Source organism: Strigops habroptila, chromosome 20 (assembly GCF_004027225.2).
Source record: "Strigops habroptila isolate Jane chromosome 20, bStrHab1.2.pri, whole genome shotgun sequence".
Taxonomy (NCBI): domain Eukaryota; kingdom Metazoa; phylum Chordata; class Aves; order Psittaciformes; family Psittacidae; genus Strigops; species Strigops habroptila.
In genome coordinates, this window is record NC_044296.2 from 382,361 (window position 1) to 397,724 (window position 15,364).

The 15,364-nt window shown below is 50.8% G+C and overlaps 1 protein-coding gene across 1 annotated transcript; it reads right to left on the bottom strand.

The window, feature by feature from the left end:
- Positions 1 to 1,894: 1,894 nt before the first annotated feature.
- Positions 1,895 to 15,189, bottom strand: MAU2 (MAU2 sister chromatid cohesion factor). The gene is made up of 19 exons (XM_030509243.2): positions 14,726 to 15,189; positions 14,613 to 14,630; positions 14,352 to 14,417; positions 13,610 to 13,705; positions 11,926 to 12,020; positions 11,594 to 11,621; positions 10,975 to 11,130; positions 10,320 to 10,466; positions 9,788 to 9,878; positions 9,399 to 9,502; positions 8,413 to 8,490; positions 7,829 to 7,894; positions 7,494 to 7,577; positions 6,695 to 6,744; positions 6,379 to 6,456; positions 5,851 to 5,962; positions 5,185 to 5,275; positions 3,575 to 3,702; positions 1,895 to 2,525 (listed from the first exon to the last, which is right to left on the bottom strand). The coding sequence occupies exons 1-19, from the start codon at positions 15,173 to 15,175 to the stop codon at positions 2,451 to 2,453; spliced, it is 2,013 nt and encodes a 670-aa protein (XP_030365103.2). The 5' UTR covers positions 15,176 to 15,189; the 3' UTR covers positions 1,895 to 2,450.
- Positions 15,190 to 15,364: the final 175 nt, after the last annotated feature.

Sequence of the window (15,364 nt, forward strand, 5' to 3'; positions counted from 1 at the left end):
AGTGTGTAAGCAGTGAGCAGCCTCAGCCCAGCTGACGACAGCCACAAGAAGAGAGCACTTGGATCACCTGAACGGGCCTTGAGCTGAGCTTAAAGAACATCCTTTTCTGTCACTCGTCATTCCCCAGCACTGCCAAGAAAACAGCATTTAGGGGCTTAAAACCAGTTCTCACAACTCAGTGGCTTAAGGAGGGGACAGCCAAAGAGTTCCCAAATGCACAAAGGGGAAAGACTTAAAGACATCCATAGTATCAATACCCCCAGGTAGGATTGACTTGGTCATTCCTGTCCAGGCTCCAAGCCCATGGCAGTGGCTGAGCTTATGGGGCTGTTCTGTCACTAACAGAGGCAGGGACCAAGAAGTGGAGCGAGCCAGGGCCACACAACGCCACCACTGGGACGGGTTCCTACCCCCAGTGCTGCAAACCCAGCAGATCCCATGGGAATGTGGCTGTCAGCTCCATGGTTCAGAGCCATGCAGGGGACAGGAGAGCGGCTGGCACAGAACAGGAGCAAGGAGGCAGAACAGGGTCCATCTGAGGGTTCTCTCTGTACCTGGTACCTCCAAACCCCGTGTGCTGCCGCCTCACACATTCCCTTCTTATTTTCAAGTTCTAAAGACTTGGAACAACCCTGAAGTTTCTTCCTGCAAACCCAGTAACACAACTCTCTCCCTACACCACCATCGAGGTTTTCCCTGTTGGAGATTTAACAAGGCCTAAAACATACACATCTTCTGCAAGAGTAAAGGTCTGAGAACAGCAGAGGAAACCTAAAAACCTCTATTTTGGCAACTGGACAAGCACTTGTCCCCTTAATATCACTGAGTGGTAAAAGGTGATGGGTTCGAATGACAAAAAGCAAGTCTCTGAGCTGTTGCTAGACAGGGGACAAGACTCTGAACAAGAATGGCCACTGGGCTTGGACTTGATCTTTGAGGTCCATTCCAACCCAAACCCTTCTATGATTCACAGCAGTACTGCTACAATCAAACTGCTAAAGGGTTGAGGGGGTCAAATGCTTCCTCTCAAACATTTTCCTCCTCCCCCAGAGGAAAAAGCCCTACAGAAGGGATTTTTCTAGCACATTCCTTTTCCCTCCCCCTTTTAAGCTGGGAGAGAAACATGCAGAGCTACCAAGAGGGAAAAAACACCTTTATTCAACCCTAGGAACCTCACGAGCTTTACATGGCACTACGACACCTGGCCCGGATCCCTGCTCTGAAGCTGCTGCTGCTTCATGGAATAACAACTCTCCTCTTGGTTTCTGCAACACAAACTTGGGCCTCGTCTCTCCTGTTCTGAGACAGCAGCAGGGGCCCAGGAAAACAAGTGAGAACTCACAGAGTCACCAAAACACGGACAGAGAACAGCAAAGCAAACACTGAAGAGTTTGGAAACAGGAAGTTTTTGCCAAGGGCAAGCCTGTAGTTTCATCACAAGCCTCTGGCTTGTGCTGGAGCTGGGGTTTAAGCACTGCTTTAACTCTGTACAAGTCATTAAGGCACAGATGCTGCCTTCCCTTGGCGAGGCTGCGCTGGCGGTGCAAAGCGCTGCTTCCCAGCTGCTTGGCCAACACAGTGACCAGCCAGGAGGCCAAGAACATGCCTCCTTCCATGCAAACCATGGCAAGGAGATGGAGAGAGCTGTGGTTCTGCCTTCCCCCATGCAGGACTCATGGCGCTGCAGGGAGATCCAAGACAGACCCTCATGGGGATGAAGTGGTGGCACATTGGCACACACTGGGGATGTGGAACCTGCTCGTCTGACACCAGCGCAGGGCTGGAGGCCACCCTGAGGACACCAACACCCCCAAGCTGCAAACACCATCAGAGCTCAAAGCTCCCCACCCCATCCTTACCTTCACTGCAGAGCTACAACCTGCACGGGCAACGACTTGCACCCAGTGAGAAGAATATTACCTCAGAAAATAAATGGAGAACTTTAGGGCACCCTACAATCAATTCATGATTTAAGCCAGTTCTTCCCAGGAGTAGAAGGGTGCAGATTCCTGCATCATACTCCAGGGAAGGTTTGTATTTAGGCTACAAGTGGTATTAAAACTGAGTCCTCTTCATTTCCTGTGACGGCTTTTAAAAGTTAAGATATCTAAGAACTTAAGGAACAAGTGTCCTTGGGACTAAATCTTATTTCTCAGTAAGACGAAAGCAGATTAAAACCAGTAGGTATATACACACTAGCTGTATATTCACACACATTATGTAAAAGCAGCTTAAAATGCCCTTCTCACTTTGCAAGTCTATGAAATGTAGGTTGTCTTTATGCAATCTGGTTCCTACGAGGCCCTCACTAGAAGAGGAATTCGCTGCCTTTTCCTTGAAGAAAAGATTCTGCATCCATTTTTGCTCTTTTTTTTTTTGTTTTTTTGGCATTTCTTGGTGGCTTTTTCTTTGCTTTTTAAAGACATTGTCCTGGTTTCAGTTACTGTGTTTCACAGGAGACTGGCCAGGCTGGTGGTGGGTCCGTTCTGGGCCTGGAACTGTACAGGAGGTGGTCCGTCTGTCCACTGCAAGACAACAAAGAGCATGAAAACCCTACAGCCGCTGCCTGGGGAGGGACCAGGCCGGGCCAGAGACATCCACCGCCTCCAGGGAACCAGAGACTCCACCAGGAGAAGTTGATGATCAGGTTTGACTTTGTTTTTAGAGCTCCCATCCCAAAGTGTTTCTTTGGAAGCCACTCCACATGCCCGTCATTCCAAACCTCCCATGCTGAATCCGAGGCCAGAGGTGACGCAGTGAAAGCATTTCCTGCTCTTACAGGTAGAGATGACTCGCACCAAGAAGCAGCAGCCTCACTCCTACATGTCTCAGGATCCCTTTGCAGGCAAAGCCAACAGGCAGCATCTTCCTATTGGCCTCTCCCCCCCTCTCTTCTCCCCAACAGGGAACGTTGGGAAGAAGACACCAACTTCCTCCCATCTCTCATAACTGGACATGATTTCACCCAGAGCACTAAACTGCCTTATGCCATTGCCCAGCTGCAGCTTAGGAAACCAGTCTCTATTTTAAAACCAGTGTTACAAACGTTTCTGACAGGAAGGAAGTCAATAGTTGAAAAGCAAAGAATTCTTAAGGCAATGGCTTTGCAGACAGCTCACGGTGTTAACTGGAAATCCACATTTAGAGAGAAGTCAAAAAAGCCTAAACCCCAACCTGGAATGCTGAAGTAGCAGGAGGAAGTGTACATTCAGCAGCACCTGAACACTAAACCTAAACCTGAGAACACACTAAGTGTCCTCAGAAGCAAGAGCTGTCACCAAAATGAAGTGGTCACCTGCTCTAAAAGTCATTAAAAACCCATATATACAAGTTCTGGTGTATCAACGAAACACTTCTAAGAAACAAAGACCCTACCCACTAAATACCTTTATAACAATGCCCTGACTGAGCCACGCTTCCTCTTTCTGTTCTCACTCCTGCTGAAGCACTAGGAAGTAGGTTGGATTTTGGCAACTCAGAAGCGTGCTCCGCAGGGGAAAGGGACAGGAAAAGCAAGCAAAGGGGGTTGTTCTGCCTCCAACCTGCTCCCAAGTGCCAGAGGACGCTTGCTTACCGTGATGAGGTTGTGCTCGGGGAGGCTGCACGCTTCAATGTGGTCCTGCAGGAGCTGCTGGGAGAAGTTCTGGTGCATCTGTGCTGCCTCGTGGGCATCCATGGCGTTTCCACAGGCCTTGTTCAGGTCTGGAAGACAGGAGCAGCGTGTGCTCACCTCGAAACACCCGCTTCCAAGGGGCCTCTGCGCTGAGGAGCCTCTTCCCTCTAACTGATGATTGAATCACACCCTGAAGCCAGATCAAGTGAACACCTCCACGAGAAGCAGGGGAACCCGGAGCCTGCCCTTTTTTCATGCCATTTTAGCTTCCAACTATTAAATATATCGTTTGAGGAGCTCTAAAAGGAGGCAGCAAACTCCTCACCCCAATAAAAACGCGAGAGCAGTTCGCGTTTGGCTTTTTAGCTTCCAGCCCCATCTAGTGGGGACGGGACAGACTCGCAGGGTTCCCTCTACAGCTCCCCTTCTTTTCCATGCAAATCCGTGCTTCCCGGGAACCACAGCCCGCTCCTGCTTTGCACACACCGAAAGCTGCTCCTCGTGTCTTGTTCTCTGGGAGGTTTGCTCACAGGGATCAGCTCAATCCGGTTTCAGACTGGGAACCTACTAAGGATCAGGCACGTTTTAGGCAGCAATAATGAGCAGCAGCACAGCATGGCAAGGCCTGAGCTGCTGCACTTCCCGTGGATGGAAGTGTGGTTGTGTCCTGCTACTCCTCATTAGGCACCTTTTCTTCCTGAGAAGGGAGTCCTAGAGAGGAAGATCTTTGGAAATACCAAAGCAGAAACTGCCTCTCCTTGCCCCCAGGCTACCAGATACAACCAGAGGTCCATGGGGTGAGGTTTCAGCCACAGCAGGTTCAAACTGGACTCTTGGCATGTTTTGGAGGAGAACTACCACTTGGACATGAGTAAGAGAAGTTCTTTCAATCTCCTGGAAGCAGTTTTGTAGCAAAGGCAAGAGCAAAGCAGCAAACAAGCCTGGCTCACAGTGCTCAGCACAGTGCAGGGTGAACGTGGCAGTTTAATACACACTGAAGCTGGGGGGTAAAGGGTAGAGTTGCTGCTGTGTTTCCTACTGAGAGCAAATCCCTTGCAGCATTAATGCTGACAGTCTGCCAAGACACTGGTCAATATTTGAACAAAGCATCCTGGGGCCAGCCTGGATCACAGGAAACAATATTTACATATGAAGTATAGAACCCTGGAGTTGTTTAGGTTGGAGTCCAACCACTGTGATAGTCTCTGTTGTTGAATCAAGCTCATAAACAGGGGCAAAGCCTAAGTGAAAGGTTTATTCCACTTGGAAGTGCAAAGAGAAGCAGAGCAGCACCAGTGCCAATGGAGCCCTTTCCCAAGGGGCACCCATTCAGGTCTTAGCATCACAAACTGCCACCCAGGGACAGCAGGAGAAACCCACCTGCTGCCAGCGTGGGGACGCTGGAGCCTTCTCACCCCAGGGGTCCTCCAGCCCCCCAAGTCCCCCTGGTACGGACAGCACCGCCAGAGGCACAGAGCAGGGCTGCAGCAGCACTCACTCGGGTGCTGGCAGCACCCCCAGCCCCAGGCTCTTTGCTGCTCTTTTGGAGTTCAAACCTTCTCCCAACTTACCTCTGAGCAGAGCTGAGGACCAGAGCTGCACAGACATGTCTGGGATCTTGCTGGCAAGCTGCATGGCTGGCACCACCATGTTGTTGCTTTCCTAGAGAAGAGCAGATAGCAAAATTCAATCGATAGGAATGATTTGTGGCCCCTCTTGCAAATAGACATCACCTCGAGATGTTACATTTGTGACAAAACCTGTGTCTACTTCAACCACTGCCATGTTCTAACTAACAAGGGAAAGTGCTGAATGGGACAATAACCCAAATGCATTGTACCTAAAGCTGTCTGGAATTCTGCTCTGGCCTAGGAATTGTGCAAGGTAACAAACACTTCATGCATTCTATGGGGAAGAATTAAGGAGCCTGTTCCCAACAATTCCCTCCCAAGCAATCCAGCTGAACCATGGTATTTGTCCTTTATTCAGCTCCTTTCTTCAAGTGATTTCAGGCATTCTAGAAACACACACTTGTAGAACAGCCTTCAAATACCTTTAACTCTGTGGAAGTGTTATTACCCACAGAGCTCAGAGCTCTGGACCCATGGACCTCAACAAGCTGCCAACTGGTGGTGGGACACCACTAAACAAACATCCTGAAAATAACACTCACTTCACAACAGGTCCTGTTGGCAAGTGACAAGTGGAACATTTCCATGGCGACAGCAGAGACTTACCCTGTGATTCCCCAGCACATAGAATATGTGGCCCAGGAGCACGAGGGAACACGCCGTCAGTCGGTTCAAGTCTTCTGCGTTTGACATTTTCAATGTCTCTCGCAAGAATCGCCTTAAACCAGAGCAAAAAGGGGGGTTCAAAGCCTCTCCCTTCCCTCCAGTCTCTGAGAAGCTTTATTAAGAACCAAATGAATCCAACTGGCAAATATTAGCACTCAGGACTAACTGTGTGCTGCAGGTGACCTTAAACAAAGGGCTTCATTCCCAAACCTCACCTTTTATTTAGCACAACTGAGTGGTAACAGAGTCCTCCCTTGGAAAGCTTTGCTCTGTGCTGCTGCACAGGGAGCACGAGAGGCCTAAACCCAACAGCTCCCTGATGCTTCCTCCCAGGTAAAACAGAAGGTGCCCAAATCCTCAGGAAGAAAGAGCTACAGGTTTGCAAGGGAGGCCTCAGGGTTTTTAGTTTGATCTTAACCAGCTTGATTTCACGTCTCCATTTTGCTCTCCCCACCCCTTTATACTCACTTTGCCTCATTGTATCTTCCTTGGAAGAAGGAGAAGAGACCTCGGATGTAGAAAGCTGCTGCTCGAAGACAGTGAGAGCTACGGACAAAGCAAGGTGTTGGAACCCAGGTGCTGCACAGGGGTCAACGCAGCACACACCAGATTCCTTGGAATTGCCCAATAATCCAACCTCCACATAAAACATTGCATTTAACACACGGGCAGAGCTTCTGCCTTCCAAAGAAGTTCATGATTTTGTTTTCTTTTCCAACAGCCTATTACAAATCCAGGATCACCAACACAACAGCAGCATGGAAAGAGCTTCTGGAATTCTCACCTCACAGGAAAATTATGGTCTGGATTTATCCTTTCCAATAAGCTGTAAAGCTGCAAAGTGGGAAGGAGAATAAAAAGATAATCAGCATTTCTCACATAGCCAGGCTGAGAGACCACAGACACACTCACGGTTCACTTGCACTGCTCTGATCATAGCACAAACATACCAATATTAAGAGTTTTCACACCCATTTTGACCCTAAAATCAAGTTTTATACAAAATAGGCTTTCCCTGACTTTACAGAACTCTCTAGCCAATGTTAACATTTCCTCAGGAAACTTGTAGCTGTCAAAGCTGAGCTGTTCGAGAGCCCCACGAATGCTCCATCAGGTTCGCTCTTGAATTAAAACCAGAAATCAACTAAGAAACTCAAGAATCTTTCATCCTTAGCTTTGGTCTTGAAGGGTACTGTGTGTTTGGTGAAGAATCAAAGCACCGTTCACAGCCTCTTCACAAGGAACCTCCACGTGTGTCTCTGGGTGCCCTACTGAGGGATGAGGCAGCAGGAGCAGGGGGTTACCGCGGCTCCAGGCGCAGCACTGAGGCACCACACACACACACACGTGCACGTTCCTGCTCCTGGGTGTTTGTTCAACCTTCCTGGGCTTGTGTCATCTAATAAACCCCCTGCACAGACGGAAGCTGAAGCGAAGAGGCTGAATGAGCCAAGGGCAGGAGCTGCCTGGCTGGACAAGGCACCGCTTTGCAATGTGCTCAGAGAAAAAGGCTAATCCCAGCGGGGCAGCAGCTCCCCCAAGGAAGTTCTGGTGTTCCCAACACGAGTCAGAAAGCAGCTCACCTCTTGGTGCCGGTTGCCTTCCCTGATGTACACACTGGCTAAGTTGGTCACAATAAATGCCCACAGCTCTTGATGTGTAGTGAGCTAAAACGAACAAGATACCAACAGCACAGTCAAAGCCTTCAGCATCTCACCCAGGATTTACTCACCCCTATAAAGCACACGTTTGGTGGCTGATATTTTGCCATCTCCTGACCTGAATTGGCTATCAGCACAGAAAAACCCCCAAACTAATGCCACTGGTAGAGTCTCCAGGTTTCCCTTCCAGCCTCAACTGTTCAGTGACCCCCACAATTGCAGCATCCCTAAGGAAACAGTTTGGAGGAACATCTTACCCTCAGTGCTGTAGTAAACTGTGCTTCTGCGTTGTCCATGCAGTTCACAGAGATGCAGTAGAGCCCCTGCAGAAGACACGGTGTTTCTAAGGTAACACAAGAATGCAAAGAGGAAAAGCCCCCACAAAGCCACAGCAAGCCCAGGGATTAGCAGGAATAAAGGCAACCAACGAGTCTGAGTTTTGTCTGGATCTGGGAAAATACACAGAGTCCTTCAAACTGGTGTGTTCCTGTGAAGCCCCCTCATTTAGCCAAGAAACCCTCCACTTCCTCTAACACTCAAACATAAATTGTCCCCCTTACACAGTTCCCACTGTCTCCAATGTGCACAGTATAGCCCTCGTGTATTCACCTTGTATGCTTACTATCATGCTACACATCACTTAGTTTAAGAAGAGATTTAAGCCTTTGATAGGCTTCAACAAGCTGGGTGTGAGTCCCCAGAGCAGGAGTGGCCAACGCAGCCCCACTGCTCAGCAGGAGGGCTGTGTCTGCATCACCACGGGGTCCTTAGCTCCTGGTGCAGAGTCTTGGGTAGGGCCTTCCAAAGAGTGAAGAGATTACCACTGCCCACAGACACTTACCAAGAGGGTGTGCAGCTGGGCAGCGTGGTTGGAGAAGAGCCTGGGAGACTGCTGGCAGAGCTGGCACACTTGGGAAATCTGGTAGCAGAAAAAGAAGTATATAAGAGACTTTTCTCCATCTCATTTTATGCCCCAAATCCATCTGCTTGTGTCACACGTGCCACAGGTTGTGCCAGGGATCAGTTCAAGGCTCAGGTCATGCTCCTGGGCCCAGGCACACGCTGCTCCACACGCTCAAACCAGGTTTGGATTCTTTGCTTTGGAGCAGCTCCACCATATGGTGGCTCCACCTGCAAAGCCAGTCACAGATCTCTGCTGGCACGCTGGGAATGCGACTTGGATCACAATAGAAAAGCTGGAATAAGGATCTTTCACAGGGTAGGAGCTTGTGAGGAGCTTCATGAGCCAGAACCGATGACTATTCCTTTAGCAGCTGAATTTCCCCCCACTCCCCAAGTGCACCCATGAGGCAGCTGACCCGGAGGTCGAGGTGATCCAGCAGCATGTCCTCAAAGGAAGGGATGGATAACCAGGATTTTAAAATCCTGGAAAAGCAGCACAGTTCTTTCTTGCATTAAAGAACACTCTTCCTTCTCCCCACACTGTGTGAGAGAAGGAAGGACAGAAATGCAGGGAACCTTCGAAACGGAGAAACAGTTGGAAAGAACAGGAACACAAAGAGAGAAGGGAAAAGGTACCAGAGGCAGAGTGCAAGGTACCATCAGGAAGCTGGAGGCACCCATCAGTGTTGACTCCATGAGCAACTCCAAAGTGTTCTTAAAGGAGATATTTAAGAGGAGGCTAATTCCATGGCTTCAGAGTCACAGTAGCCAGAGCATCGTTACACCTGAAAGTACCTGTCAGTTTAACACTGCTGGAATCTCCATCTGAGCCCAAGTATCCTCCTCAACACTGAAATTCCCATGTCTTTTACAAGCTATCACAGCTTCCATCCACAATCAGGGCAATGCTGACACCCCCTTTACCTCCTGCAATGCTGTGGCTTTGTGTCCCGTGACAAGCCGACACATGATAATGTGTTCCAACAAGATCACTTGGAATGATGACAAGATAGGACTGCAGTCCAGCACTGCAAAGGGAACAAAAGGAACGTGGTAAGTGAAGCTAAGACAATATTAACACCTCACCCCACACCTACAGCCCAATTTACTGAGTTACAATAACCTGCCCCCAAAACTTGATTTCTGTACCCGAAGTAACCACCCAGTCATAAACCAGAGTGAAGTTCTTTGATGCAGCAGATACAGACTGACAGAGCTGTCCCCGAGAGCTAAAGAAGGTTGCTGTGGTCTTCTTGTAATTTAAATTAGCAACAAGGAATGGAAGCTTGCAGAATTGTAACCCTTATCCTTACTTTTTAGCTTCTCTAGCTGCATGAGTGCTTTGTCTGTGTACTTCTGAGCCTTCTCCAGGTACCCTGCTTGCATGGAATGCATCACTGTCACCTGCCAGAAAACACAGCAAAGGTTACAAGGGATGATCTTTGCAAAGGGCTGGGAAGTTCCCACAACTCCTCAGCCACCAGCTTTTTAAACTCACTTGTGACACGTTTCAGATTATAACCACATTCAAGGACCAGCGGGACTAGTTATAGGGATCTGAAGTCAAGGTTGTCACTGTGCTGGTAAAAATCAGCCAGCACAGCTCCACCTCCTCCAAACCAGCATTTGATTTGGATTTGAATAAAGTTACTTTCCAATCTCCAGGCTTCTTGCACAGTCTCTTCAAACACTGAGAGCAACAGTCTCCCAGATACTGTGGCAGAATGAAGCTGCCAGTGGCACATACAGCAGCGCATGGTCTGGGTGTTACACTGGCTCTGAGCAATCTTGAACCAATCCCTCATTAGTGACAATACCCATTAAGTAAGGAAAAGAGCTTCTCACCAAGTAGACCAGCACACACATGTGCTCCTTGGGCAGCCAGTGAAAGAGGTCAGCAGGGTTGCTGGGCAGGATCTCGTCGTCGTGCAGCGTGGAGATGGTCTGGATGCACTGCTGCAGCTGCTTCAGGCACGGCTTCACGCTCTTCACCTGCACGACAGGAGCCACGTCACACGCAGCTGCCGCAGCCCTCAGCTGCCTCCTTGCTTGGGAAAACTTGCCAGGCAATAAATCACCCCCAAATTCAGGAAATGAGACCATGCATCAGTCACACCAGTGCCTGCTGCCAGGATTAATAACCATCATAGAACGGTTTGGGTTGGAAAGAACCTTCAGATCATTTAGTTCCAGCCCCCTGCCATGGGGAGGGACGCCTCACCCTAGACCGTGTCACCCAAATCAGCCTTTCATATTTACCCACCAACCCACAGACCCTCAAAATGTCTTTCAAATTCAGACCCAAAGCCTGTTACCTCCACCAACACCCCATGGAAGTGAGAGCAGCCACCGTGGTTCTAAGTGGACCACAGTAACCCTCTCCTCCAGGCCATTGCTTTCCTCCTCACTTCATCCCCCCAAACCAGCTCAGTTACTCCTGGGGCAGTGTTTGCTCCCCAGTTTTCACACTGGAACTGGAAAAAGCACAAGTCCCACGTACCTGCCCAGCGTCCAGGTAATGTGTGACCTGCAGCACTAGGAAGAAGACCCGTAATGACTCTTTCTGGATGGGGTTTCCTTGCCAGTTTTCAACTATCTGCCCACAAAGGGTAAGGAGCGGGTGCACCTCCTGCAGCTTCCGTTCCATTAGAAGGAGCTGTAATTGAACAGGAAAGAAGAAATCATTCTTTTGGTGCTAAATGGTTTAAACACTTCAAGAACCACAACAGAGCCCCGAGTGCATCAGTCTCCTGAAGCCAGACCCAAAGCCATCTTGTTGCAACAGCACCAGCCTTTTCACGTGGCCAGATCCCTTCACCCCGAATTACAAGGGCTCCAGTGACCATTTGCAGTTGTTCTTTCTCCTTGCAGAAAATTCTTTGTCATCATGAAGGAGAAAAGCAAATAAAAGACAAAGCTATTCACAAGAACCCCCCAAGAATCCTGCAGGCTTCAGGCTTATCTCAGATGTATTTTAGTACTGGGCTTGCTCCCACGAGCAAACCAGAACAGCTAAAGCACAGCCAAGCATGCAAATACCTTAAAACAAACGGGCTCAGTGCATTCTGCAGCTCTGTGCATTAGACTGGTTAAATAAGTAAATAGTCCATCCAACTTACCATGCCCTTGCTTAGCAGGAACAGTGCTCTGAAATGAAACAGAACATCCAAGTCAATAGAAACAGTTACTCAAACCACAACTGTCCATAGAAACCCTGAGGAAACCCCCACAAATCTGCCATTCTCCCCCTCAAAGACAACAGACAAAAGAGCATTGAGGAACCCACCCCAGCAAGCAGGTTTAAAAGCAAGAGGGAAGAGTTCAATCACAGCCACGATCCCCCCTCCCCAGTAATCACATCTCTAAACAAAACCTGAATATTTCCAAACCAAAAAAATAGAGGAAAGAAAAATCTTTCCTGTGGGAAAGGCCAAAGAGCCCCGGAGCTCACCTGGTGTACTCCGAGCCCACCACGCGGGCGTACTCCGCTCCAACGCCGAGCAGGTCACACGCAGATACTAAGTCTTTTTCAAGTGTGTGTAGTTGCTGAAATGAAGAAAGGCCATAAGAGAGCAGCACGTTCCTTGGGAACCTGGTGAGCAATGGCTACGAACGTAGTTCCTCCTGCGCCTTACACGTGACAGGCACTAAACTGGTCCTTCTTGAATGTATGATCTGATTTTAGAGACCTTTTCCAGGAACACCTGGTATTCTCCAGAAAGAAAAGGTTATAACATAGAATCGTGGAATCAACCAGGTTGGAAAAGACCTTTAAGATCATTAAGTCCAACCATTACCCCAGGCCAAAGAAAATGCCTCAGCCCCGTTCCATACCACACAAAGCTGTTGTAAACTCATCACAATCATGAGCGGGTCAGACCCAAACAGCTCCAACACAACTGTGGACTGTTACACCGGAACAACTGGAACAACAGAGGGTGTTTTCCAGCAGGAAGAGCAGAGAAAGGCTGATGCCACAGCACCTCCCACCCCTCCTGCCTGCTCCAAACCTGGGTAGGAGCCCCAGAGCTGTACGAGAGGCACCAAGGCCTCTGCAGTCAAGCAAAAGCCAGAGAGGAAACAGCACCCAAAATATAGCAGAGAACGAGAAGCCTCAAGGAAGGGCCCTTTTGGAGGAAGGTGCTGAGAAAAACATCTGAGCTTCCTCCGGGTACTCAGGCAAAGCAAACATTTGTCCTTTCATCCATAGGAAAAGGAGCCTCTCCAGGATTCACTGTTCCCAACCCACACAAAGGAGCTTGGCAACTCCTTTTCAGACCTGGTCTGCTTGTTTAAGCTCCTCAAGAAGGGGGAAAAGACAAGTCCAGGTGACTATTAGGACAGTCTTCAAAGATCAAATTGGTTCCTAACCCACCCTCCACCTGCAAAGAGCAGTCAACTCCCTCACCTGCTCTCTTAAACACCTCGAGGCTCCTTAGGAGCAGCGAAGAGGCATAACCTGGAAAAGCAGGGGTTGTTCTTCGGGAGTCATCTGCTCCTCCTGCTGCTCAGTTACCTCAGGGTGTGCTTCCCACCCAATGCACTGGGAAAAGCAGCACTTTGAGGAGCAGTTACACAGCTGAGGCCTGGACGAAGCGTTAAACCCCCAAATCCCAACGGGCACCAGTTTGTTCCTACAAGTGACGATGGTCCAACCTGTGCAGCTGAAGCCACACTCAGAGCACAGAACAGGAGAGTAACACTGCTCAGAGACCTCTGCACCGGCTGCTCTCCCCATCCCATCCCATCCCTGCACACTAATTACCTTGAACACAACCAAACACACACTCCAGGCTGGCAAACTCCAATTCCAGCAGGTTTTAAGGGAATATTTGTCCTTCCTGCAAGCCATAAGGTGGATTTGACTTGGCTCTGCCTCCAAATCCCTGTGTTCTAGTGCCCACAGGGTGATCCCTTGCTGCTTTCTCCCCCCATCTGCCTTCAGCAAGCAAAAAGTGGACCTGGATCCAACCTGGAGCCCACTAATGTGTCAGTACTATGAGCTGCTTCTGTCTCTCCACTAGGGAGGTGCTGGGGGCATCCAAGCTCTTTTTAAGGAGAACACAGCTATTTTCTAGCCCTTTTCCCCCAGTCCCAGTGCTACAGTAACAGCTCCATCACTCCAAATCACTTACTGCAAGCTGAAAAAGCAATCTGCAGTGCCAGTACGGGGTCTGCTGGGAGATCTGGATGGCTTTCCGCAACAGAGGTTTTGCTGTATCCACCGAATTCTGAAACAGAAACACAACCCCCCCCAAGCCCAGTGAACACAAAACCCAGGCTGCTGGGAGCGTCCTCACTCACAACAGCAGCTTTTCAACTCGTTGTATTCTGTGTTGATCCTTAAGATGTGAAAAGGAAGAAAGCCCGTGGATGCAAGACACACAGTGACACTGCACTCGCAGTCTGCTCAAAAGACTTCTCTACTTAACAGCTTTGGCCATTCTTCTGACCTGAGCTTTCTCCCTGCATGTGAGAGCAAAGGCAAACACTTGCTTTAATGGAAGTAAAGACAAGTTAAGGCTTTTTGAGAGAAAAAAAGACTAAAAATAGCCTGGGAACACACCAAAAGCCTGAGGAAAACTGTTTACTTGCCCCCTCCCCCAAATGAGCCCGTCTTTGTCTAAATAAGGGCTAAAGAAATCCTCTGGCCGAGGAAGCTTCCTCTGCGGTGCATTGCAATTCCAGCAGCGACTTTCACAACCAGAAAGAGCACAACTTCGAGCTCGTACTTTAGGCCTCAGTCTATTCCCTGCAGCTGAATAAACCTCTAAAAAGTTCATAAACCCCATTACTACCAGCAACACACTAACTCCAAGCCCAAAGACAGCTTCAACACAGCCCTGCAGCCCCAGGACGACCGAGAGCACCACTCACCTCCTGACAGTAGAGCTCGGACAGCAGGCTGGCTGCCTCGAACTTCACATCCTCAAACTGGGGGATCTGGCGGCAGCAGAGTTAAGTGAATATGAAACATCGCCTGGAAAACACCAACAGCCCAACACGCACAACCCCTCAGCTGAACGCGGGTGTGAGGACAGCAGCACCCGGCTGGGAAGGAGGTGAAACCAGCGGCCAGCTCCCCGCGGCCGGGCTCTGGGTGAGGTGCTGCAGCGGGAGCGTCCAGGAAAAGGATACTTGCTGCGATATCAACCACTGCAAGAGAACACAGCGGGTTAGTCCGCGCCCCCCGCAGGCCGGCCCCGCTGACAGGGCCCCTCCGCGGCCGCCCCCCCGGGCCCCGCGCTCACCGCCTTCTCCAGGTGCCCGCGGGCCTGGTCGCCGTTCCGGGTGTGGTGGTAGAGGACGGAGCCGAGCTGGAGGTGGGTGCGGGCCTCCATGCGGGCCGGGGGCTTGCGGGGCAGCACGGCCTGCAGGCAGTGCACGCACAGCCGCACCTTGGGCGGGCTGGACGTGCGGAAGTGCTCGGCCAGGCCCAGCAGCGCCAGGTACCACGACTCGCCGCCAGCCGCGCCGCCGCCGCCGCCCGACCCCGACCCCGGCGCGGGCCCAGCGCCGCCGCCGCCGCCGCCGCCACCTCCTCCTGCTCCTCCTCCTCCTCCTCCGGCGGCCCCCCCACCGCCACCTCCGCCGCCGCCCGCCTCCCCGGAGCCCGCCGCGCCGCCCGCCGCCGGCTGCGGCTGCTGCTGAGGCGGCGGCTGCTGCTGAGGGGCCGCTGCGCCCGCCGCCACCGCCGCCATCTCAGGGCCGCCGCGACAACACGGGCGGGAGGGGAGAGGCGGGGGTGAAGAGCGGCGCGCGGGGGCCGCTGGGACATGGAGTCCGCCCCGCCGGGAGATTGCGTAGGGCGCAGGGCCTCATGGGAGTTGTAGTCAGACCCGCCGCGTCGGGGAGGTGCTGGGGGCAGACGCGGGACTACATCTCCCTGA

Excerpts from the sequence above, each read along its gene's own strand:
- MAU2 (XM_030509243.2), bottom strand. The coding sequence starts at position 15,175 with ATGGCGGCGGTGGCGGCGGGCGCAGCGGCCCCTCAGCAGCAGCCGCCG. Across the intron at positions 5,276-5,850 it reads ATGTGCTGGGGAATCACAGG|GAAAGCAACAACATGGTGGT; the intron begins GTAAGTCTCTGC and ends GCTCTTCTCTAG. Across the intron at positions 2,526-3,574 it reads CCGAGCACAACCTCATCACG|TGGACAGACGGACCACCTCC; the intron begins GTAAGCAAGCGT and ends GTTGTCTTGCAG.